Source organism: Brienomyrus brachyistius, chromosome 1, assembly GCF_023856365.1.
Source record: "Brienomyrus brachyistius isolate T26 chromosome 1, BBRACH_0.4, whole genome shotgun sequence".
In the NCBI taxonomy this organism is placed as follows: Eukaryota; Metazoa; Chordata; class Actinopteri; order Osteoglossiformes; family Mormyridae; genus Brienomyrus; species Brienomyrus brachyistius.
In genome coordinates, this window is record NC_064533.1 from 54416924 (window position 1) to 54444410 (window position 27487).

The 27487-nt window shown below is 45.7% G+C and overlaps 1 protein-coding gene across 2 annotated transcripts; it reads right to left on the reverse strand.

Moving 5' to 3' along the window:
• Window positions 1-747: 747 nt before the first annotated feature.
• LOC125722344 (SH3 domain-binding protein 4-like) lies at window positions 748-26022 on the reverse strand. Of its 2 annotated transcripts, none has more exons than XM_048998499.1 (5): window positions 25895-26022; window positions 12579-12770; window positions 10074-12421; window positions 1538-1726; window positions 748-1295 (listed from the first exon to the last, which is right to left on the reverse strand). In XM_048998499.1, exons 2-5 carry the CDS (start codon window positions 12697-12699, stop codon window positions 1071-1073), a joined length of 2883 nt encoding a protein of 960 aa, XP_048854456.1. In that variant the 5' UTR covers window positions 12700-12770; window positions 25895-26022; the 3' UTR covers window positions 748-1070. The 2 variants fall into 2 exon arrangements, with proteins under 2 accessions (XP_048854456.1, XP_048854491.1); XM_048998534.1 differs by lacking the exon at window positions 25895-26022 and adding an exon at window positions 24674-25406.
• Between the last annotated feature and the right edge of the window lie 1465 nt (window positions 26023-27487).

Genomic DNA, 27487 nt, shown 5'->3' on the forward strand with positions numbered 1-27487 from the left:
TTTAATTAATTTCAGCCAAGTCGATTCCTTTGCCTTTTTAATTACACTTATACCAATTAAGACTCATTAACTTTAATAACATAAAAGGGTATAAACCAAGCAGGATCAATGTGCTCAGTAATGCACAAATTACTGACAGACACACTGCCTGCTGGAGGTCTCCTAACCTTATAAAAAATATTTTCTTTTCTCTTTGTCTGTATTTTCACAAAGACAGTTAAAGGTGCACGATCTAGACCATCGTTCCCAAAATGCAACGCCACCTACTTCCTACTCCAGCTCACAGGACACCTGGACCTCCTGATGCAGAACAGGGAGGCAGATCTCTTCTTTAAAAGCCTCCTCCATATCCCTTCAGAGCTGCCGGAATGCGGAGAGGCCCGTGCCAGTTCTGGAAGAGGCCTGCGAGCGTGCAGAACCCCGCTGGCTTGTTTGTTTTTACGGCTCACTCTCTACTGTCTCTATGGCATTTAAACTGCGGGGTGCCAAGCATCAAGGCAATGCTGGTGCAGCTAAAGTCTCCTGGTGGGTGTGTTCATTAGTCCAAGAGCACACGCCCCCTAGGAACCGCATTGGGAACCTTTAGGATCAGGCTTAGCTGTAATGCTGTACGGCTGCTGCACGCCCGCACTGTGCGGGGGCAATACTCAGCTTTCTGGGGATGTTTTCATGCCAACAGTGAAGGGGGTGAGAGTAGTGACTTGGCAGCCCCTATCCATGTACCGAATTAAATAGGGGCGAATCATATCATTGTCATCAAACATTTTAATGCTTATAAATATACGTTTCTTAAACCTCATCGGACATGTGACCAGGCTAAATGAAGCATAATACAGTCCTTTGTTTATACAGATGCCAAAGTGTTTCTACAAAACTGCTCCAGCTTCTTTCATAGGAGTAAAAAAATATATACTGTGAAGGACAATAACAATAAAAAATGCTCTTAGAAAAAAATACTGAGAAGCACAGACAGATCAGCAAGAAATGGCACATGAGGATTGGATAGACTGGCACAGAGGTAGGGTTAGGGGCAGGGCTAAAACAGCAGGGTGGCAGGGTGGAGAGGGGCATCAGATCGCAAAGTCTGTGTGAGGGGTGGGGCTGAAGGCGGAGCTCCGAAGCATGTCCAGACTGTTGACTAGGATAAGCGTGCCGGTCAGGTGCTTCCAGCGCTTGGTGATGGGGTTCTTCATTTTGTCGAGGCCAAGGTGTAGCTCTTGCAGAACGTCTCTGTAGCTGTCGCCGATCTGGGCTGCCCACGTCACCAGGAAGTCATAGGCTGGCTTCCACATGGCCTAGGGGGGTGGGGAGGAAAGAAAGGGGGGTGGTGGGAAGGGGAGGGTGGTGGAGAAGCTGGTGAGCAGTGTGGAGACCTTGACCGTGTGACGTTCTGTTCCTCATAAGCTCATGCCTACCCATATCCATCTTACACAATTATGATTTATTTCATGTTTTAATAAGTGATAGAGAGCAGCCATCATTTATCAGTAAGGCTGGGCTGTTAGGATATCCCAGCATGACACGGGGCATGGCTCACCTCGCTGTCCAGCTCGCCGTTCTTGTCGCGGTGGTGGGCCTCGTAGGCATCCATCTGCTGCCGGGACACACGGGACAGCCTCTCAGCTAGCTCCCGCCAACGGCCTGCTACCTCCACTGCCGTGGTCAGCAACGCAAAGTCCATGACAAGGCGGGCCACCAGCCCCTGGCAGTCCATCTTCAGCAGGGCCTGTGGGGGGAGGGGCGACGAGGGGCAGGCACCCGAAACATCACTGTCAGGCCAGCTAGTCATGCTAATGATACTACATTCTGAATCATCATCAGCTAGAATGGGTAGTCCCAGGACAGGAAGGTATTCTGCCTTCGCAGGCTGGAATGATTTTTACTGCAAGAATGTGTGCGCTTCTCTCACGTCTTCAGCAGAAGGCAAGAGAATCATGTGCCAAGGTCAGCCTGGTTAATGTATCTGCTACCCCCCACTCATCACTGTCAGTGGCCTGGGGCACCATCTGTAAAGCCCACAGAGATGCCTCTGTCGCTGGAAAGAAAGCACCAGTGTAGCTGGGACAACGGAGCTCATCTCAGTCAAGGATATGCAGAGAGACGAGCAGGATGGGGGCCAGTGCAGAGTAAGCCGCAAGCACACACGCCCAAACATACATCCCCTGCACACTGGGACAGCAGGAAGCAGAGATCGATGACCAGGTGAAAAATAGTACTGGGTTAAGCTGTTGTACCCTCAACAGAAACACTCTCAGCTGTGTAAATGTGGGGGACAACTGGTTCAACATATGAGTGTCCTGTAATATATGAGCATCTTGTGTCCTGTAACATATTAGCATCTCATGTCCTGTAACCTATGAGTGTCCCGTGTCCTCTAACTGTATGAATGTCTTGTGTCCTGTAATATATCAGTGTCTTCTGCCCTGTACCAGGAGGGTCCAGTGTCCTGTAACATATGAGCTTCCCATGTTCTGTAACACATAGGCATCTTGTGTCCTGTAACATATTAACGTCTTGTGTCCTGTAACATATTAGCATCTCATGTCCTGTAACCTATGAGTGTCCGTCTCCTCTAACTGTATGAATGTCTTGTGTCCTGTAATATATGAGCATCCTGTGTCCTGTAACACATAAGCATCTTGTGTCCTGTAACATATGAGCGTCCTGTGTCCTGTAACACATAAGCATCTTGTGTCCTGTAACATATGAGCATCCTGTGTCCTGTAACACATAATCATCTTGTGTCCTGTAACATATGAGCATCCTGTGTCCTGTAACACATAAGCATCTTGTGTCCTGTAACATATGAGCTTCCCGTGTCCTGTAACACATAAACATCTTGTGTCCTGTAACATATGAGCATCCTGTGTCCTGTAACACATAATCATCTTGTGTCCTGTAACATATGAGCATCCTGTGTCCTGTAACACATAAGCATCTTGTGTCCTGTAACATATGAGCTTCCCATGTCCTGTAACACATAAGCATCTTGTGTCCTGTAACATATGAGCATCCTGTGTCCTGTAACACATAAGCATCTTGTGTCCTGTAACATATGAGCATCCTGTGTCCTGTAACACATAATCATCTTGTGTCCTGTAACATATGAGCATCCTGTGTCCTGTAACACATAAGCATCTTGTGTCCTGTAACATATGAGCGTCCTGTGTCCTGTAACACATAAGCATCTTGTGTCCTGTAACAGATGAGCATCCTGTGTCCTGTAACACATACGGATCTTGTGTCCTGTAACATATGAGCATCCTGTGTCCTGTAGCATTCCCTGCAGCACAGTAAGAGCATGCTGGCATCCAGGCAGACCTTGAGTGTGGTTAAGGTTGGGAGTAAACACGGCGAGGTCAGAGGGCTCCTTGCCCACCCCCTGCCTCCAACCCCATTCCCCACCCGTCCCTATCCACCGATACGTTCCGGAATGTATGGAATGCCGGAAAACCCTCACCCCTACGCGGGACATCCATTACAGAGATGTCAGGCGGTCCCAGCAAAGACCTGTTTATGGTCTGTGGTGAGCCGGCCTTTCGGGAATCAAACCCATGTTTATTTCAGATCTCTGTACTTAAGGACTAGAGATAAACATCCTACTGCTACTTTTAGCGACGGTTCTGGAGGCCTTTCTGGCAAAGCATCCCTGTCTGGAGAAAGTATTCCCAGGTCCCGGTACAGGAAAATCTCTGGTCTCAGGTCCTTGCCTGCTAGCCCCCCCAACAGATGTCTATACAAACAAGTAGGGCCTGACTGAGCCTTTCAGCTCACGATCCGGGGGGTGGCGGCATTCCAGCAGATCTAAGGCATCATTAAATAGGGGTTTTGATTCCATCCAGCTCCGGATATGTGCCCCTCGCATTTGGTATGCTGATGGTGGACAGCACAGGTGCTCTGCACACAGACTGGCCATCACTCAGAGCGCAGACCTCACTGCATCACTGCGGTCATCCAGCGACACAAGCGTCAGTCATCTATATGCACGAGACAGAATGGATTCTCCATTTTGCTAGAAAAACAGTATGTTTCATCTCCTAATGTGGGAGCTTTCACATCTGGGGCCTTAGTCTGTGTTTCATCTGTCTGCCTGCTGCAGGAGGGCTTAGTGTGAAACCCATTAGATCTCAGGTAACTACTGAAGAATGCTGAATATTTACATAGCAGCAGGAGCAAGACTCACAGGTTGGTAACACACACACTGGCACAGTTCACATATTCGTAATTTCATTGGGACTTCATTCCATTCATTTATATGGGCAAAAAATGTCCCCAAAAGGTAAAAAGTTATAGGCTTTTTTCACATTAAGGGGAAATCTGGTCCCCACAATGTAATTATTACAAAAACACAGACACACAGAAACACCCTGCTGAGCAGCAGGCCGAACCTGTACAGCTGAAGACCCAAGTAGGATAGGTTCCCAAAAACTGTTGCCTGTTTGTGTTCCTTTGTGGCAAATATGTATAATACGTCTTATGGAATACGTCTACTGTAATTATTATGCTAGCCAAGTGCATCAATAATAATTGCAGAACTAATTTATGCTAATAACCCCATGCCCTATTCTGCTTATGGTTCCAACATAATTTTATATTAGTATGGTTCAGAGAAATTGGGGCGGGTGTTTGTGACGAAAGAGTTTTGCGTTCAAAAGAAGCCTGAGACTGAGCTCCACAAGGAGACTGTCACATGATCAATGTCTTCCGGTGCCTCCACCCTCACAACCCACGACCTCCAGAAGTAGCAGTGTTTACCACCGCTCAAACCATAGGGGCCCCCTTTTGGCCACAAATAGTCACTACACTAAACATAATTTAAATGCCTTCCTTATTTAGGAGATATTCTGCTAGCTAGGTAGTTAGCTATGATGATCTGACTCTACTCACCAGCTATTTATTATGTTTTTGAAACATCTGAGAATGACTTTTTTGGGTGGTGCACCAGATACAACAACGCTGTCCCTGCTTCCATGCTGGCGGGTGGCTCTTGCCTGCAGCTCCTCCAGAGAGAGAGAGAGAGAGAGAGAGACCAGAATGCAGGAACAGAGGGCCGGGGAAAGATGGCCTGCGTATAAACAAAGAGCAAATTGCAGATGTGCATAATAACACATAATTGTCATAATGGCCCCTTGCTCTTTGTCAGCCAGAAATAGAGTGGAAGGATGGATGGCCAGAGCTGTTATAACCCGCATGGGACCAGCGAAGGCAGGGACACGAGCAGCTCCCAGCCTCACCCAGCTTCTCCCCACATGTTGCTGTGGGGCTTTTCTATTTCTTTAGAACTATTTTCTATCAGGTGAACGATCACTCTGCCGAGCCCACTGGCCAGCAAGACATGTGATATTTCAAAGCCCATAATATTTTCTGTTCTGGAGTTGAGGCAAGGCCCTGCTCTCCTTCACAGGACAGAAGCAGCTATCTTGGGGGCCTGAGGATAGTGCCTGCTGTTTTGCAGGCTGCCCTGCAGAATGCTTGTTGGGTGTCCCAGTGGGACAGCAGCCCTGAGCAGCTATTTCTTTTAAAACTGAACTACACACACAAGGTATAAATGCTGGCTTAGCCACAGACTAATAATAATAATAATAATCAACATCATTTTAATAACAGAACAATTTATCAGCTAAAGCTAATGATTAACCATGGAACCAAGTACTCCTTCCTGTTCCTTCAGCCCCATGTTCTTCCAAATCCATCCCCAGGTCCTGTTAGACATTCAGCCAGCGTATGGAAGTGGCTTGTCCCTCAAAAGTGTATTCTGAGCGGATATAATCGAGGACGCCTAACTCGGGGACGTAGAATATCATCCAGAAGAAAACCATGTGTGCAACATGATTTAAGGGTCATCTTATTAGTCACCATAAGCAATAACTAAACCTTTGACTTCTTAATGCCATATTGTCCTTTTGTTTGTTCTGTAAACTTTTCCGGAACTTGCTTTTTTGGGAGTCCTTGTTTATGTGTGCATAGAGACTAAAGCTGAGTAATCTGGGTCCGGCAGTTTGCCTTGGAGCTGAACAAAGTGCTTTGGCTCTGCGTGAATGCATCAAGCTCTGCGCTCTCTAATGAGCTCCGCGTGCTGAGCTAGCCTTTCCGGAAAGTCCGCCCGAGTCCAGCTGGAGCATCGAGGAGCTGGGGAAGTCACTGTCACACCACTGCAGATGAATGCACAAATGTTTACACACACACACAGACACACACACATTTCGTACACTCAGTCATATTCACATATGGATGCACACTCATGTGCAGAACGTCTCCAGACGCCTGTACTGGATAAACAGATGGAAGATGGAGGGAAAGATGTAAAATAAACCGGAAACATCATAAAAGCTGAGAATCACATACATTCCAAAGACAGACAGTGCATATCCCTATGTGCCCACGCCTCGCATCATGGAGACATTGCAGTTACAGTAAATCAGAACTTATACAAACACAGCCTGTCTCCCAAGGCCTGAGAAGCTTCCTTCACTAAGTTCGCTGCTTCTGTGTCTGTTCACTGACACTGATACTGCAGGGCAGAGTCTGCCTGCTTGATACCCAGAGCAGTGACTTCAGAAATACATTTTCTAGAGTAGAAAAGCAGGAAGGGCCGCAGTGAACACTTATCTTAAAGCATCAATGAGTCCCTGCTCTCCTCAAAGAATGGCACCTATGACTAAAATAAGCTGACTGTCTGAATCTGATATAATTTGTCCTTTTAAAATGCTCCCAAGGTCCTTGTGGACCCTGCGTCCGATGTCCAGTCCTCCTGCATCACTGATGGATGAGGGGGTTGGTTTTAGTACAGTTCAGACAGAGCTCCCACCCCCCCACGCTGGAGCCCCAGTGCGGCTGTTCACATCTGCTCCCACCCCCCTCAGCCCCCCCAGGTCGAGGCTGAAACATGCAGAGTCTGCAGCATCAAAGGGGAGCAAGAAAGAGAGGGTTGGGTAGGGGGGGGGGGGTTGCTCTATGCATTCACAGCAGAAAATTGGGGAAGGAGAATTCAGGGGGGTCATTTTAGGTTATTTGCAGAAAAACCTATAATGTGTATAAACAAAGACAGACCAGGACGTGAAGCGAAAATGCTGGTTAACACGCCTAATGGTCTCGTAAAGTTTTGTCTGCTTGCTCTCACCCAAAAATACAAAGTGTGTGAGCCTTCAAAGTCTTTATGGGCTACAACCTGATTTCCAAAGCCTAGTATTCATGAAGCTTGAAACTTGCATTGCTACACAGTGGCTTTTGGTTAATAACAAAGTGGGATATTAAAATTAATGAAGCACAGCCAGTCACACATGCATTAGCGGCAGCATCAACATACTCATTGACCAGCAATCTCCTAAGGCTTCGAAAACACAGATGGTCCATGAAACACACTTATTGTTCTATCATAAACATGATTCCTAGAGAACATTCCGGAAGCCTCCAAGAAAAGCCAAACTTCACAGTAGTAGTTTAAATCTATTGATTTCTTAACAATTACACTGACAAAATGAGACCTCAAGCACTAGAGCCAGAACGCTTATGTGGTTGTGATTCCTGCGGTTTGTCTTCCTTAGTTCCTCATGCTTTCCTTGGGTCCTGGCTGGATTCTCTCCAGCTCTCTTACTGTGAGGCACTGCACGCTTCCCTCACAAAATGTTGAGCATTGTTTCTACTGCAGCTGTCTAAACGTATGTTAATGAAAGCAGAGGGAATGTACGCCTCTAAAGCTCGAAGCACATGGAAGCCTCGGAGGATCTGTACACAGGCCGGAGGTGAAGCTACTTATGGCCCAGAGCTGTTAAAATCTTTCGATATACCATGATTCCAGGGTAACCTGAGTGAATGACCCATGGTACGTTGGTCTGCTGGTCTGTTAGCAGAACTGAAGCGTCTGAAGCTAAAAATCGCTGGGAGCTTTCGGCATGTTTATTACCACCATACAAATGGGGAAAATCTCACATGGAGAGTCATGACAGGAACACGGGGCCTCGGGGCAGAGCTGGGAGGGACAATACATCACATGGATTGTCCTGGATCCACCTGACACCCATAGTAGCAGAATCTCCTGGTGTTTTTCATGGCATGTTCCATTTAGATTTTCATTGTTTCTGCAGAGGGGATAACTGGCCAAGGTTTGGGAATCATACCTGATAAGAGTACTTGTTCCTGCCCCTCTGAAGGACCAGAAAAGGGGGCATCCAGACCCTCCACGTGCATCTACGTGGCTTCAGCTTGTGCGAAAGAGAGTTTCATTTGAGAAGTGGATGACTCTATCTTTCCTTTGATTCATATTTATTGTCAATTATTTCTCTTTCTGCTGCCAAAGGTGCATGAATATTAATGTCTGCTTTGGAGGACTCCCCGGGGTCCCTGAACTCCATCTCTCACTTCCAAAATTAGCCTGGCAGATATTGCCTAATGACAGGTCAGGGAGCAAATCAGGAGGGGGGCCATCCTGCAGGGGTTCATCATACTACAGCAGGCGACTGCACAAATAAGCAGTTAAACATTTAGGTTCACCATCAAGGCTACACAACAGACAAACCAGTGAGATCACTGTTCAACCTACACTGTTTCACTGATGATTTACTCAAACTTAAAGAATATGCTTTTCAGTGAGGAGTCCGTTACAATTTTCAGTGTGAATCCTAAATCTCATTGGCAGAGTGAAATGTTTTCAGGCTTTTTCTCTCTCTACCACGAAAAAACACCAGCATCTCTGCTCTTGAAAAGCAGGTTATATATACTCAATGGTATTTGTTCATCATATAAAATGAAACACATATGAGGAAACACACTTGAATCCGCCCACTGCAGATGACCGAATAATGACATAAACAAAGAGTCTGAATCAGCGACATTTCCATTCTGAAAAATCACCATTTAAGAAAATCTATTTCCTACCACAAACTCCCGCTTTGGCTTGGGGACAACATGGTGTTGGTAATGAATATGTCAAACACAATATGGTGTCTGGAAAGTGATAGCAGACCAACTGGGGGTCTTTAAATACACCATAAACATGACAGATCAACAAAAACAGTCTTTATTTTCTTGCCTAATGATTATAAGCTTAGGTCAGGCAAAGAGCAAGATGTTCCCAATCTTGAAGAAAAATAAAATGTACTTCTACAAGTATACGCTGCACTATATTCTGTCTGGCACTTACTGAGTGAAATACTGTGTAATTCAGAATAACAATGGCTATAAGCTCTGCATTTAATCTGTTTATTTTCAGCACTGGGACCCTTTAAATCTGTTATCCATGTCTTTATGGCCACATATTAGTTATAGCTTTTATAACTTTTAATACGAGGAAACGGCCTGTAAGCAAGAAATGTATGGGGAAGAAAGCTAAGGAGAGAGATCAGAGAAAGAGGGAGTGAGTGGAAGAGGAATATAAAAACTGGAGGCAAGCATTCCATCTTTGGATCTCCATGAAAAAAAAGGTGACCGCACACGGATCAGGGTAATCTTGCGCAAGGCAAACCACAGATCAGAAACCCGCCCTTAACATGGAAATGCCCACTTGTGAAAACAAGGCATTTCCCAGCTGCCTCCATATGAGATCCCTCACGTATAACCTCCTCATGACATGGTGTGCAAGCAGGGCCCGCACAGCACTGCATTTGTTTACAGTGTTCTCTTCAGTCACACTTAATTCAGGGAAGCTGCACCACAGGTAACATGGCTGGCGATTACGGCTCATGTTGCCTTGCCGAGGATTGCCTGGCATGCCGGTGTGTCTGTGAAGTCGGCCGCTGGGCCTTGCTATCCCAAAATGTGTCCATTGTTTTCCTTCTCAAGGATTTACTTGCGATGAAGGAGCACATATAAAACTCTTGCAGAAGCAGCAGCATGATTTAAGCATGCAGCATGCACACACACCCTGTTCACTGAGTGATTTACAGGGTGGCGATTCTGCCAATATGAGTTACCATGCTCCACGGCATCCACAGACTTCCTTTGCCTGGTTATTTACTGCAGTCCCCAGCATTAGTGCTTTAGAGCGTAGCTTTACGCTACCACTAAGCAGATAAGGGGCCAAGCTAAGCTAAGAGGGAGGCAATCATGCCAACACAGCCACCAATTACAGCACTCACAGTCATGAGCTCCTTCTGGAAGGACTTTCTCTCCTTCCCTTCCGAATTGTTGCAGTCCTCCTTGAACCTCTCCAGGACACAGGCGACCTTCTCCGGCTCACTGTTCAGATCATTCCGGCTGAAGTACGTCAAAGGCAGGTTATTGTAGCCCAGTAAGTCAGCGAAGACCCTCCAGTTCCCAATGTTCTCCATCAGTATGGTCCTCACCGAGGCATAGATGTAGGTGAGGAACTTACAGGGCCTTAAGATCTGATCTAACAGAATGGCAGTGGTGAGGTCTGGCCCAGTCAAATAAATGGGCTTGATCTTGCCCACAATCAGAACATTTTTAGCATGAACAAGTCCTGTTCTGCCTTGGTAATACCCAATATACCACTCTTTGGTCCACAGGTGCCCCTTTAGCTTAATTTTCTCCTCACTAAGAAGTGCAATCATGTCCCCCTTTTTATATTCCAAGAGATATGGGTTCTTGGTTTGTCTAACCACGGTTTTGATCAATTTTCCAAACTTCAAGTTGGTAACAAGGCGATCTTGAAAGATTGGGTATTTGGTAGTGATGGCCAGAGGAGACAGAAGGATCTTTCCCACTTCTTTCTTCTTTAGAAACCTTCTCTGACCTGATGCTCGTGTCCCGGTTTTGGGAGGGGCCTGTGGCGTCTGCACACAGAACTGAGCCAGGATGCAGTCCTGGATGTCCTTCACCTGGATTCTCAGTGTGAAGTCTGAGATGTCGTCGGCATTACGAGACGTGATCATGTAAACAAGACGGCTCACCTTGCCCAGCTTCACCTGGAAGCCCCTGACAATCTGAACCTGCTCATTAGCCTTGACATCATAGTTTGACATGTTTGAGTAAACGCCGACTTGCAGATCTTGTGGCCTGGCCAATACGAATTGGTGCTTCCCCCATAGTTGCAGAGCTACAGGGGGTGCAGAATGGGCCTGCCTCCCCACCTCACTTACCAACAGCGTCTTCGGGGCACAGTCATGCCCAAAGATAGCAACTACGGTCTTGAAAGAGGGGTGGATATGCTTGGGCCCATAGACGCCCAAGGTGACCTTCTTCACAACATGGTCCCAGACCGTTGAGTTGATGGCAAGGTTTTTAGCTTGTGCAACTACAGCCACATACATGCAAGGCTCAAGATTATCAAGCAGAACCTGGACTGTGTCCCCATACATGTAGGCCTCTTCAATGGGCACATATGGTCCTTCCTTGCAGTCGCTACGAACACATGTGATCTCAGCTGCCTGCCGGCTCTCCTTCTTCACTACGACGGATACCTTCATTTCCAAGGTGACGGAAGTCTTTATCTCCATGTTGCTCAGCTTCATCTCCACTACAGGGCTGACCGTGGAGCACCTGTCGGTGTTGAGTTCCAGTGGAGGATCAAGCAAGGCTTTCAATGATATCTGCTGGGTTTCTCCAGGGGGTACATGTCCCTCTGGGACGTGAATGCTGATGCTGGTGTCAGGCAGCTGCACGGCGCCTCCAGAGCTGTCCAGTCTACACACAATGTTAGTCTCTACAGGCTGCGTCTGTCCCCAGCCAGGATTTTGGCCAAGGGAATCAAGGTCATGACACGACCGGGCCAACTTTCTGTGGTTAAGCCATGCAGTCCTAAAGTCCTCCCTACTTTGAAACTGCTCTGGGGTCGGAGATTTTAAACCAGTGAAAAAACCAGAGGAGGAACCTGGGGAACTTGCCTGGGCCTGGAGGATGGAGAGCTCAGAAAGGCTGTAGGACCGCTTGCTCCTGAAGAAGGGGTTTCCCCTGCGAAAATTCTGTGTGATATCTGGGTTGGGGTTCACAGATGTTAAGTCAAAGGTGCCATTAAGGGCACTGCCGTTGCTGGCGTTGGGGTTGGAGGGAGTGTCAAAGAACAGTAGATCCACAGTGCTATGTACAGCCCTCCTATTGCAATTCTGGTCCAGAGTACCTTGTGGAGGCCCAGAGAAGAAGGGATTAGTAGAGGAACGGGGGACAAAGGGATTGCTGTTGCAGGGTGAGCAGTGCTTTAGGACTCCATTCCAGTCACCGAGGAGGTCCAGCTCTTGGGCACCCTCTTCTAAGCAGTCCCCAAGGTTACTGACTGTCCCACTATCACTTAGGATCGAGTTCCTGCAGGTGATTGGCTTCACATAGGCTGCAGGGATGTAGCCCATCTCTTTGTTATTGTGGGCGTACCACCATTCTCCACCTGATGTGTCCAGGACAAAGAGATGGTCACCCTTAGAAAACTTCAGCGTGGTGAAGTTGGAGGGACAGTAATCTTTAATGGCAATGACTTCCTTTGCATTCCCAAGGGAGGTTGAAGTCTCCAGTCTTAAGGCACTGGGTGAAGGCACTGCAAAGACACAAATGCAATGAATTAATGCTGAGCATATATTATTATAGAAAGTGCCACAGAAATATCAAGCATCCCTGCATTGCTTATATTGTTTCAGAATAAAAGCATGACAGAAGGCACACTTAGCACAACATCAGTAAAAGAAGAACCTGACCTTTAACATCTGTGAGGCTGGCCTCGGACACTCCTTCGCTGAATTCCATAAGCGTGCCCTCGGATTTGCACCGAGGCAGTGCATTGCTGTTGTTTGTCACTCGGATTCGGTGGGCAGCCATGGTAGTTATCTACTCTTTTAGGTCCTTTCCAACGACGGTGGGAATCTGTCATTTGGAGTCTTCCATTCTTCCTGAAAGCAGTCGGGAGGGAGGGAGCTCAGACTCCGGACAGGAATGCGACACCAGCTTGTGACTCCAAGAGACACTGCACTAACTAATTACAAAGATGATTAAGGTCTGCACTGCCCGAAACCGCGACTCTTATTGATGGGAAATGTGTCGACCCAGTGCGGATGGCATGCGGTACGAGCCGCATGTCTTGTCCTGCTCCTGTTTCTTTTCACCTGTCACTGCAGATGCCAGCTTTGACCTCGTCCCTATTGGGGCATTAATAAACCACATAAAAAAGCAATCTGTCATCATTAAAATACCAGAATGATCAGTCAGTCCAATACCACACCTCCTCCAGGTTATAAATAGGGGTGCTGTGTGGCTCAACATTTTAAGATACTTTGCTTATGATCAAAAGGTCATGGGTTCAAATCTCAGGGTTGGCACTATGATTTTGCTACTGGGCCCCTGAGCAAGGCCCCCAACCCCCATTTGCTTCAGGCACTTTTCAAATATTTATGTTCAGTGTGACAGATACTAATACTGTTTTTTACTGAAATATGGGGAACAAAGGAGAGGATTCAGCCATAACGTTTACGGTTACAGCTTGGGAACGCAAATTTTTTCTGTGGAAAATAATGGCATGTTGTGACTTGATTTTCCTGCCGGAATGGTCGATGCCAGGGGCTAGAGAGACAGAGGCCGTTACTTGCAAAACTCTCTGACTCAGGGCGGAAGGCCTCCACCTTGTTTCTGTTGCTGCTCTGAAAGAGGGCAGATCCCTGTTAATGACACTCCCTAGGTCCTAGCGGAGGTAATTATATAACTGTAAGGATGCATAAGAAACATGAAAATGGCTGAGGGTTGGATTTGATGGTCATGACATCCTCATCCTGCTTTGCCAAATGAAAAAAGAAAATTATGCCCACAATTCCTTAAATATTTTAATGGCCATAAGTCCCAGAGATATTCTTTAGTAACATTTATATTGCAGGCATCCCTGTATTTACAGTACCACCGCATTTGAACCTGTGGAAAGAAAAAAATTTGCCAGAGAATTAAAAAATAAATCATGGCAAATAAATCTTCACAGGTGCCTGAATATGTGTAATATGTCAGTCAGGGGAGGACTTGAAGCTGGGACTGTTCTTTGGAAGGAAACTGCAATTAGACATATTTCATTGCAAAAAAACAAAAATGCTGATGAATGACAGTTTCGAAAGCTGAAAATCAGTCCATGTCAGTCTTACGGATAAACAGCTTTGACAGGCAGTAATCTGAAGAGGGTGGAGCTGAGTCAAAGGTGATTACCGCCCACGCGTGTCAGCACTATCACAGGTATTTGTACTACTTCTGACAACTAGCAGATTGTGCATAATCACTGTTATTACAGATTACAGAGGAGCAGAACTGGCATGAATGATGGGGTCTTCCAGCAGATCAAGAAGGCAGCGATCCAGAGGTAAGCACCTCACAGAAGGGCATACTGTGTGGGATGGTGTGGTGAGCCGAGGCTGAAACTGATCTCACACCTTCTCCCTCTCTCCACTTTAATGAGACCCAGAAACAGGGATGTTCTGCTTTTACGTCACAGACACAGACGACTGCTCATCTGTGAGCGAAGCCCCGATCAGAAGTAGTTTTCTTGTGTGCTGACAATCACATTTTCCATCCAGGAAAAATGCCCTTACGTAACAGAAGCAGTAGATTCATGTCTGCCTTAAATGGCAGCTGATCTCAAGTAATATCGCCGTCTCTAAGCACTTCAAAAACAGAAATTTCAGCTCAATTTCCTCACAGATCCTCCCCCCCTGCTTGTATTATGGCCCGTGGGCCTTTGAAGATATGCATTTCATTGCGGTGGGGTTCAGCAAGTTGAACCCTTCAGATGTTTATTACTGATACTGAGGGCATAGCTGGTGCCCCGCAGGTACATGTTTTGATGATGAGGACGTAAAGGGGTGTCGTATCCCAGGGCACAATGACAGGGCCATTATTTTGAAATATGTAGTCGACTGATGTATTTGCTAAAGAATAAAGCTCAGGGATTTCAGAAGAACTGAAATGACCCAAAAACCAGATGCAGCCCGGTACGTTAGATAGTGGGAATGTTCTAAATGGCGTCAGCCTGCAGAAGAGAAAAGAAAAAATTCAGACAAATGAACAAGTCTGCCGCAGAATTTGATGCTGTCGAATCATATTGATCTACAGACTGAACAGTCAGTGGAGCAGAAAAAGACCTCTGAAAGCAGGACTGGCGGCTGTCCGCTGTGCTTGGGATAAATTATGGGCAGAATGAATAGGTTGAATTAGACTGAGGGCTCTGGAGATGAAGTCCACAAATGTTACTAATGTGCTCACAAAATACCCTGGGGGCCAGGGGGGTATAACAGAACGGTGGGCTATTCACTTTGACACTGAAGCTGACATTGAACCGACAATGTGTCAGTGTAACACAGCTTGTGTGTAACACCTGACTGATACTAACACAGAGTGTGTCACTGTAATGCAGCTCTGAAAATCTGACTGATACTGAAGATAGTGTCTGTCACTGTAACACTCCTCTGAACATCTGAGCAATACTGAACACAGAACGCATCATCGGAATGCATCTCTGAGCGTCCGTGGCATACTGGACGCAGGAAGTTTAACAGAGGTGTGGCTGTCCATGCAGACCAACCACCCAAGAGTCCATGTGCAGCATCACCACTTTCCTTCACCACGGGCAGGAGGCACCAGGACCTTCTAAGAAATGCGCAGAAGTGAAGATTACGCAGCTGAAACTTCAAAGTGCCCCCCCTCCCTTCCTAGCCATGCTGCAGGTACTGCATGGCCAGCGCAGATAACGCTCAGAAACACATTTGCAGCCTTTGAGAGCCGCAGCTCACCTGCGACATTAATTACGTCGCACGTTTTTTCATCCTTGCACCAAACTGTATAGACTGAGTCAATCAGCCAATTAAATCCGCAGTGACAGCCTGCATCATAGGAGCAGCAAAGCCTCTATTCACAGGGATCTTATCATGGTAAATGGACTGCATTTATATAGCGCTTTTCTACTCCTACGAGTACTCAAAGCGCTTTACAATTTATGCCTCAAATTCACCCATCCATTCACACACCAGTGGTGGAGGCTGCCATACAAGGTGCCAACCAGCTCACCGGGAGCAATTTGGGGTTCAGTGTCTTACTCAAGGACACTTTGATGGGGTCAGGAGGAACCAGGACTCGAACCTGCAACCCTCCAGTTGCCGAACGATAGCACTACCTCCTGCGCCACCATCTTCCCCTGTCAAATCATTATCACTGTAAAAACCTGTCACACAGACACACATAGGCTGGTGTGTCAGCCCCCAGGAGGACAGGCATTCCACCGTGATAAAATGTCCCCCTCCTCACTCCCTGGGACTGGCCATGCTGTTGTACCCGTATACTCATGTGTACTGTGCTTAGAACGATGCAAGCTGTGAAACGACAACATAATTAGTGAATAATAAACATGGGAACAATGGCAGAAACAGATGACTAACAGACTTCAGCTCTGCCACTCTGCAAACAGGTGATGCAAGGTAAAACAGAAACAACGGCGTGACCCTCCTCCACCAGCACAAAACAGAACCACGCTTGATTTATGGAGGGGACAGACGTCATTAGTCACGTGACTTATTAGCAGAGGAGTGCCCGCTGTCTGCCTGGGGCAGATAAATCAGGGTGCAGCGCTGTACAACCTGACCTCGCCGGGAAAAGTCACAGACCCTCTACTACCACATTAACCAAACGCATACTGATTAAACCCGGGGTAATTAAAAATGATGCGTGAGGATGGGGGGTGGGGAGGTTCAGGTGGACTCTGACAGTCGGTCTTAAAGATGAATGATATCTCATTGGTGCATGCACCCCACACCACCCAGTGGGCCACAGCAGTTAATTATATTGTCACATTGCTGTTAATAGGCTTCTCGGCTCGAACCTGACCTAATACCCTCAGGCTACCTTAGCTAAATCCATGGCTGTGACCTTGCAAGGAGAAACGTGTCTGACAGACAAAAGGTCACTCACACACACACACACACACACACACACACACACACACACACACACACACATGTTGGTGTACCTATCTAAATGGGGACTGTCCATTCATTTCTATGGGAAAAACCCTACCACAATCATGACACCCTTAACCTCTACCCATACTGTAATTAACCAACCCAAATACAAGACTTTTGGCATTTTTACTTTTTTGATTGCATTCACAGATTTTTATAAAACTGAGGTTATCCAAATGGGGACCTCAAAAGATGTCATTTTGATTTCATTCACAGATATTTGTGGGGACCTGAAAAGTGGTCCCCACAATGTCAAATAAACCAGGCTTTTATCACATTGTAGGAAACACTTGGTCCTCACAATGTAACACACACACACACACACACACACTAAAACACACATGCAGCACACACTAATGCAAATGAATGTTTTAATGTGCATGTGCATTAAGAAGCACAGGCAGACAGACAAGCAGTTAGGCAGACAAACAGACAGACAGACAAGCAGACAGGGAGACAGACAACAATCTATCAGATTTCACATTTTGTCTCATCACACGCATGTGCGTCACAGTAAGCGTACGGTGAAAGCACATCTGTTAATTAGCACTCTCTCCTAGTCTCTCTGGGTCCAGGCCTGGCGAGGGTGGGGGCCACACAGGAGGCAGAACCAGCAGAGTCCAGCTGAGAAGTCCCCAGGCCATAACCATAACCAGATAATTACAATCTGGCTTCCCAGGGAAAAGGGCAACAAGCTGCATGACATGAAACGTGGTGCAAGCCTCCTGTCTCTCCCTTTTGCATGTGGCCTGTGGGTGTTTGACATCCCCTGGGTCTATTCTGGAAATGGTTTTTTATTATTGGTGGGGCAAAATATTAATACATTGTGTTTCCTTCAAGGAGAAACTTCCTGTCCTCTGTGTGGGGTTATGTAAGGAAGACACGTAGCACTAGAACCAAAAACAAACACGTCCGTGAACATTGAGGGCAATAGAGTCATTCCAGCTTGACTGGAACAGCACGCAAGATCTGAACTGGCCAGCAGAACAAACAGAGTTGCCCGACATTGTTCATAAAGTTTGCACAGCACCAGACCAGGAAGTCTGTTACTGCCTCTTCAATACACATGGTGTTTGGATTAGCAGTTGGGAGGAAAGAGAGAGAGCATTCGCATCAAAAATCCCATGAAAAGCTTTTCCTGTAAACCTTATTGCATCTCCAGGCTCACATGATCTACCCATTTCAACCGCATGAGTGCACTAATTTCAGCCCTGACAGCACCTAACATTAGCCTTGTGAGCATGCTAACTTCAGCCCCATGAGCATACTAACGGCCGCTTGGTGAGCACGTCGTCAGCCTAGTGAACAAGCTAAGGTCAGCCCCATAAACATGCTAATGTTAGTCCCATGAGCACGCTAATGTCAGCACAGAAAGCACAGTAATGTTAGCCTCCTGAGCATGCTACCGTTAGCCCCATGAACAGGCTAATGTCAGCCCTGTGAGCAGGCTAACATCCAGCTCGTGAGCACACTAACATTACCTCTGTGGGTATGCTAACATCAGCCCCATAAGCACACTAATGTCAACCCCATTAGCAGCCTAATATCAGCCCCAGTGATACATAGCAGCAGCCCCATGAATGCGCTAACAGAAGTCTGATAAGCACGCTAACGTGTGGCATTTCTATGCACTTTGTGTTCAGCGCTTACTTATACCAGCGACCATAGCACATCATATCTGGATGTAAAAAGTCAGCGAGCTGCTTCCCAGGCCTGAGATTGTAAAGACTGAAGGATAAATCATCCGAAAGCTCCCGTCCGGCAGCAGATGTTCTGATAGCGAGCAAATTAGACTAAAAGTGGCTGAGGCTCTGCGCAGTGAAGGGGATAGGTCCTGTTTTGCTGTGATAAATATTTAGCAGCTTAATGCACAGAAGCATTGAAAATGGCAAGAATTTTCAGCTCTGAAGGGTCTAATTTAGATGCAAGACATAAAATATATATGTTTGATTATGTTAACTGTCCAGCCAGCTACTGTAATGTGAGATAATGAAAGTAAATGTCAATACCTGCATGAACATGTTTAAGTTAACACATTAAGAGACCTTTGTGAGAAACTTTTATATATATGACAGTAGAGTACGTGGAAGCCTATTAATGTATCGGACTGACAAACTTTTAGACTATTTCTGTCTGGGATGATACGGGTCCTAATTTGAGGCTATGTTCCCCTACTTAGCAAATCTCACAGTTTGAAAAATGACGACCTGCAGAATCAGCTTAAAAGTAGCAGGCACGTTGAAGACCAGGAATCCAAACCTACAGCTAAGACTCCTTTCACATTCTGCTGGTTGTTTCCAGAAACTCCATGAATTTTGGGAATGCCTCTCAATTTACAAGGGAATGTGGATAACCTCTTTAGCAATCCTTCTCATGACTCCATATTTCTTTTGATAGTCTGGTCACAGAAAGAGCTGATAAACTTCAGATAGTGAAACACCATTGCCAGCTAGACAAAAGGCCACTCTCCTCACCTCAGGACCACAACAGACAGTTCTGGGGAGAAGGATACTGAAAAACTGCATTGGGGGTTGTGTGGGGTCATGTTATAACAAAATACACCCTAACAGACCAGCCAGCAGCAGGGTTTATGCAGATTTGGTACACAAATTTTGATGACTGTGGATTTTTCTAGCTAAAGAGGTGTGTGCATGTGTGTGTACGGGGGCAGGGCAGTTAATCAGACGACTGTGACTGATGTTAATTCAGGTCAACTGCCTTTATCCAACATGCCTATAATGTAAACCTGCCACGAGGTCCTGACATTGGCCATCAGTTGCTTGGTTCTCTTCACCAGTCCTGTCCAAAGTGACTTGTGCATGATGAGTGTTATGGGCCATGGGATGTGGGGGGTGGGAGCACAGGGCGTATCCCTACCGGAGAGAAACCACTTCTGGGGAAGGCGAGAGGAAATGCCTTCCCACTGAGGAACAGCCAGAACCCCCACCCTGCGTTTGTTCTCTGGGACGTTTACGGGAAGAGTCTGCAGATTGTGTGAAATGTTACAGACTCACACCATGGCGCATGTGTGACTAGCGACTTCTGGTAAATCCTATGCCCGTTTGCACAACCAATGCTATATATTTTCTGTTTTACCAGCGAACCTGTTTATCTGCTTGTAACGTGACCGTAAACAGGAATCAGTAATCTGGGCGTGGTTCGAGAGGTCTCCAGGGTGTTGTACTGGCCAGCACCTTATACACAAAGATCACCTGTTTCATTCACGTCTTTTAATTAGCCAGTGTTCTACAGTGGAATCACGACCTTGTCCAGATCCCTCAACCTTATCCCGAGCCAGTCTGTTCTGCGCTTATTTAAGTGAAGTAAGTACAATTCAGAATGCAGGGTCAAACAGTTCAAGGAGCAACTGGGGGTTAAAGGCCTTGCTCAGGGGTCCAATGGTGATATAACTCTATTGACCCTGGGATTTGAAGTGGTAACCTTAATGAAGTGGTAGTCCTAAGCTGCTGAACCCCACACCACTCTACAAAGACAATTTTAGCCAGTCTCAAAGTAACTTCAGGGTCTTGAGTAGCCTCCACAGCAGTGCCTGACAGTGCTCAACTGACAGGAAGGGTTAGCATATATATACAGACACCTTCAGAGATGCAGTAAAGGTTTTTCCAAGGACTGCGTAGGGTAATGATTTTACAAGTGGAGGTAAAGCCAAGTTCACGATACACGATTATAGCCCCAATTTTCAGTGTTCAATCTGCCCTGGAAATCGGCGCTAATTCGCTATGTGTGAACTGTTCAAAGATGCGACCCAGTGGAGTCGCCGATGCATTGCAGATGCCCGCCAGATATCTAGCAGGCTAAATATCTATATCTGTTGTTGACTCCAAATCCTGTAGGTGTGAGAAGTGTTGTGGCTACAATCAATGAGAGTGCTAGACACTGAGAGAGACTACAGGATACGAGGAAGCAAAAAATACCGAGGACTTCACCTTGGTGTCCTCAATGGTAGGTATGGGTATGTCTGTATATGTGTGTGTGTATATACACTGTCAGTCAAAAGTTTGGACACATTCTCATTCAATGGTTTTTCTTTGTTTTTATTGTTTTCTAGATAGTGGATTAATATTGAATACTTGAAAACAATGAAGAAACACACGTGGAATTATGCACTACACAAATAAGTGTTAAACAACCAGAATATGTTTTATATTTTAGATTCTTCAGAGTAGCCACCTTTTGCGTTGATGACAGCCTTGCATATTCTTGCCATTCTCTCAGTCAGATTCATGAGGTATTGACCAGGAATTGTTTTCAATGAACAAGTGCACCTTGTCAAGAGTTAATTTGTGGAATTTCTTGCCTTCTTAATGTGTTTCAGACCATCAGTTGTGTTGTGTAGAGGTAGGGTTGGTAGACAGTTCTACACAGTGAATAGTCCTATTCAACTACTGTTCTGCTCCATATTATGGCAAGAACCACTCAACTAAGTAAAGAGAAACGACAGTCCATCATTACTTTAAGAGATGATGGTCAGTCAATCCAGAAAATTGCAAGAACTTTGAAGGTATCCTCAAGTGCAGTTGTGAAAACCATCAAACACTATAATGAAACTGGATCTCATGAGGACCGCCCCAGGAAAGGAAGACCAAGAGTTACCGCTGCTGCAGAGGATAAGTTCATTATAGTTACCAGCCTCAGAAACCACACATTAACAGCACCTCAGATTAGAGCCCACATAAATGGTTCAGTGTTTAAGCAGCAGGCACATCTCAACATCAACTATTCAGAATAGACTGCATGAAGCTGGCTTTCATGCTCGAATCGCTGCAAAGAAACCACTACTGAGGAAGAACAACAAGATGAAGAGACTTTCTTGGGCCAATAAACACAAGGAATGGACACTGGACCAGTGGAAATCTGTACTTTGGTCTTATGAGTCCAAATTTGAGATGTTTGGATCCACCCGTCATGTCTTTATGAAACACAGAAAAGGTGAGCGGATGATTCCTACATCTGTGGTTCCCACCATGAAGCATGGAGGAGGAGATGTGATGGTGTGGGGGTGCTTTACTGGTGACACTTGGTGATTTATTCAAAATTCAAGGCACACTTAACCAGCACCGCTACCACAACATTCTGTAGCGACATGCCATCTCATCTGATTTGCTCTTAGTGGGACCAGCATTTGTTTTTTAACAGGACAACGACCTCAAACACACCTTCAGGATACGTAGGGACTATCTGACTAAGAAGAAGAGTGATGGAGTGCTGCGTCAGATGACCTGGCCTCCACAATCACCCAACCTAAACCCAACTGAGATTGGTTTGGGATGAGTTGGACTGCAGAGTAAAGGCATAGCAGCCAACATTTACTCAGTACCTCTGGGAACTCCTTCAAGATTATTGGAAAACCATTCCTGGTCAATACCTCATGAATCTGACTGAGAGAATGACAAGAGTGTGCAAGGCTGTCATCAACGCAAAAGGTGGCTACTCTGAAGAATCTAAAATATAAAACATATTCTGGTTTGTTTAACACTTATTTATTTACTGAATAATTCCACATGTGTTACTTCATCGTTTTGAAGTCTTCAATATTAATCTACTATGTAGAAAACAATCCCAAAAACCACTGAATGAGAAGATGCGTCCAAACTTTTGACTGGTATTGAATATCTATCCGGGTGACTAAAGACACATGTAACAATTTGTAGCACGTTTACACTAGAATTGTGATTTTCAGGTGCCATTCATGCGTGTGATTTCATGATTAAACGTAGTTTGGACACCAGACAGATTAATCAGCAATTCCTCCTGGTGAAAGATCTTGTAGTGTGTGACCACCTGTCACTAATTAGTCATGTAGTGTGTAAAACACAATGACTTAAAGCCTACCAATTACAAGACTACAAGTTGTATAGTGTGAACTGTACAGCAATCAGACGACTTTAAAAGTCATGTAGTGTGGGGATAGGACAGCTGGGGATAGGAAATCCGGAGATGCACTGCATAAAAACAGCAGCGTGCAGTGTGGATTCACTGCCATCAGCCGCCAGTGCTCACAGGCTGTGCAATTTCATGGATTCACGGGGACAGATCATTTGGTCAGGTGGCTCCTCTACCAGTAGATTTGACATTGAGGTAAGGAAACAGAATATCATGGCATAGTTATCTAGTTCAGGAGACACAGATCCGTCACCAACAAGGCTCAGACAATGCAAGGAAAAGTTTAGCATTGTCAGACTTAGAAAAGGGAGACTGGGGGAACTGTGACATCCTTATTACATTTTCAGGATCAAATTCCTAACTACTGGGCTTTTCTTCAACACGTATAGTGGAAACATCCAGTAATCCAGCACAAAACTTCACCCCAGCATCCCACTCAAACAGAACAGCAACTCAGAAGCAGATCTACCTTCTAGTGTGAGGTGAACACGGAAAATTCAGGGTGGGGGCCACAAGGCAGAAAACAGAGAGGAGGCAGACGACACTGACTCATGGTTGTTAATGCCAACCTTACGATCTCCAATAAAGCCGGGAAGTCCTAATGAAAGCAGCTCCAGCAGAGTGAATGTTCATTTCATTGCACATGAAACGATGCAGATTAACCAGCACAAAAAGCCTTAATAATACCAGATACGTGCTGGTGCATGGTTGAAAAAAAATAACACACTGAGGCTATATGATTACGTCAGCCCTCTGGGAAAAAATGGCTTAATGAAGGCACATGTTGTGGCTGGCCAACAGTCCTGGTGAAAATTAAGTCCTCACTGAAACTGGCTACATTTCTAATGTAAAGTAAAGCATAGGAGTTTATCCCCCCCCCCCCCCCAAAAAAAAAAAAAAAAAAAAAAAGACAAAAACCACTTGGATGGGAAACAAATGCACAAAAAAGAAATAGTTACACAGAAACAGATAGATGAAAAGATGAGAGAGCTATTTATGGAATCACACTGAGTATGGTGAACAGATGAGGGATATGGACTTCGGACAAACCTGTCAGTGGGGTTTACCACCACTAAGATCACGCATTTATAAGGGGTCCCCTGTCGGCAACAAACAGCCACTACACTCGGAAGGCAGGGTGCTTCCCAAAGTGACTTTTTGGGTGGGGTCCCCCTGGAGACCGGACCGGAAACCGGTTGCGGTTTGAAGTTCGCTCATCTGTCCCAAAAAGACATTTCTCTTCTTCGATCTCCTTTCCGCAATGGATGCTCCGGCAATTGCTGATATACACAGCTGTTTTTTGGCCGCCACTTTGAGGGGCCAGTAAGGAGACCGGTTACTGTATTGTGCCTCTCTGTGCGTTTTAGTTTAGTCACCACACTGCAGTGGCCGAATCAATATCTAAGGAATACAATCGCCCTGTCAATCAATAAGACCACGCCGTTTGCACTAACCATGAAATTATACGTACGACTAGCCAGCTGTTTCTGAGGTGGGGTGATAACTCAGTGCCCCGTCCATTAAACCATCACCCCCATTATCCATCACGCTAAGGTAACCCGCAGAGTAAAAACGCCGATAGCGACAGCGTGTAAGTATGCCGGTTTGCTCGCTGCTGTTTCCCTAATCTCCCCCTGATCGCAGATAGCCACTGCTGTACTGTAGCTAGAAGAGTGATACTGATGGCCAGAGAAAGCAGCTCCCTGCTACAGTACTTAGCATAAACCCCAACGTGAGGGCAGGACGACTGAACGGGAAGCCACAGTCTTACATGATCTCCCAGAACAACGGACAAATTGTCAACAATAACGGTGCTACAATTAAATGAGGGTTAAGACCACTATGTAAAACAATCATGGATAATTATTACACTGCATATCTATGTGCTTGTCAGTCATACATCTACTTACTGTACATAACAAAGTGGAAAAGAAATTGTATTATGATTAGTCGCCATTGTTCCGTCTCTCATCTATGGAAAGTATAGAAGCTGATAACTCCGAAAACAGGGAGCAAAATCAGGTCTCCGTATGGACATAAAAAATGTATTTTCTTCCACGAAGTGATTTCCTTCGGCTGTAACGTTTCATCCAATGGTGTCTGCATAGTAAAAGGTAGTAACAGTATGCCTGAGATAGAATTAAAAGTAGTGTCTGGAGCAATTTAGGCCGTTTTCTTCTTCAGTGAGGAAGGCAATTGTAAAAAATGATTTTGGAACCTCTAACATTATTACATTGGTGATATCATGCATAGAACGCAATTAAAACTGAAAATAAACAAATAAAACACCAAGCAATTACAATACCACCGTTTAGTAGAAATAATGTAAGACAAACCATACTGGCAAAGCAGTTGGTAGATAATCTCGAATAACATCACCCTTAACTGTAGATGCAACAGAAGGTGCGTATTTCAAAAACGATTTGCATAAAATTGCGCTTTTGGGGGGGTAAATGGTATAGGGGCGTGTCGTCCGATAATCTCTAAATCGGCAGGGGATCTTTGTTTACATGCTTTCATTTAAAATCCCAAAAGCAGGAAGTTTATTATTAGGGACAGCAGAGAGGCGCACGTAACGTGGCTGAGAGCAACTTCTCACATGCAAATGCACATTAATACGTACCGCTATATAATGTGTAAAATACACGATAGATACATCACATACAGACACAATTTTACTATGTTTATGTATATATAAATATGTAATATCTATAAGTTATAACTTTCTATCACTCATATGCCTGCATAGGCTGCATAACCGCACCATTAGAGAAATACGGTTACAGGAGACAAGCCGCTTATTAGACTACTGGCATGTACTGATCAAACGCAGACGGACTGCTTCGGCTGATGGTTGGAAGTTACCGAGCCTCATGGCAGTCGTGGGATAAAGCCACTTTTTTGGTGTCGTCCAATGAACCGTAGGTTACATGCAAAAAGCAGATCGTCCTCCTCCTAAGTGCAAGGCAGTGCTGTCCACCTACTCACCTCCCCACCTACAGTCAATGCATCGTTCATGAACTTCCCACACGCTGCTATATTACAGCCCCTCTACCGGATAAAGAAGTCGCCGCTAACAAGGTCCCGCAGCAGTGCCCCGCAGACCTCACGTCCCATTCGGCGACACTCACCGGGGCAGACGTGGTTATGGGGATCGCATCCTCTCCAGCTGAACAGCAGCGATACCGAGTCTCGGCGAGTATTCGGCCGTCTGCGTTTAAGGGGAGGGCGGCAGCCCTGTGATGTCACGCTGGAGGAGGGGACTGGGACCGGTGCACGGGGAACAGGGGACTAGGACCAGGGGCTCGCCGGTGCCGCTCAGCCCGGTGTCCGGTTACACTTGCAGTTGCGAGTGATGACCCGCAGGCAGCATTTCACCCTTTTATATAAATCTCTTATATAAAAGATTATTTCCCAGTAGGATTGCATGAAAATAGCAGAAAAATCCCCAACTAACAAAAGTTCATAGCAAACATTTTAAATGCTGAGGTAATTAACCTTTGTTAATACAGTGTCCCTAAAAATATTCGTGTGACTAATGATGCCCCTGACCCTTATATCCAGAAATAACATTTATGAACATAAAAGTAACATTTAACCCATTTTCAATAGATATGACAATTTAAGCCCAAAACTCTCCCACAATGTCACATCGTTCACAAACCAAAACTTCTGTCACAAAGGGAAGTAAAAAGGAGTAAAAATGAAAAAGAAACAAAGCGTTGCCTACACTACACATATTGCAAACACGGCGTCTCTCTATGTCAGCAAAACGCCAGCTGTAATAATTAATTACCGGTGTTAATAAAAGTATAGTTCCAAAGTGAGACGTGACCTTGAAAACATCTGCATACTGTTGATTAGGTATTCACAGCTAATGCACCGATGCCTTACCATGTGTCTGCAAGGACACCAGATAGATTTTAAATGCTATATTAAATAAAACATAGGCTTCTGTATCTATTAATTCAGGAGAGTGATTGTGATGACAGGCAGCGGTAGCATGGAGAACAAGGTGGCAGGTTGGCTTGTTTTATGCATACCACATTTTTTTTCCCAGCTCAATTATTGAGCAGTAGGATGATAGGTCCGATGGCCCAGAATGGGATTCAATAAATCCAGTTCAGTGTCAGAATTAATAACCAGGCGGACTGGGGCATATCCCAGGCTTAATAGGGCACAATGGCAAGGGGGCACCTAGGACACCTTTTATTATTATTATTATTATTATTATTATTATTATAGTTGTTATTGTGCTTCCTTGCCACCCCTCTGCGCACTTAATGTTCAGCCATGAATTGAAGCCCTTTCACGGCTGCTCTATGACTGACAGGCCAGCAGGGGGCGTGATGGTTAAGGAGCTGGACCTCTGGCCATGAGGAGCTCTTTCAGAGGGTGACTTTACTTGTCAGTTTGCCAAGGGGAGGTAAGAAGAGACATGAAGTATCGGAGCTTTACTAATTTACCATCAGGGAGAGTGAACCTTTCCTGGGTGGCCCGTGAGTCACTGTCATGCTAAGCTGCCACGTGAAACCAGCTATAACACAACGCTCCCCCCCCCCCACCTCCCTGATTCTACCCCTATCTACCTGCTCATCCGCTCACGGAATATGTGTTTACAGTGGCAACACAACTGTAAGAGAAACACACAGGACAGGGTGACCAAAGAGGACACTGATCTGTGAGTCTGGGAATGACAGATACCTGAAGCTTAGCAGGGAAAA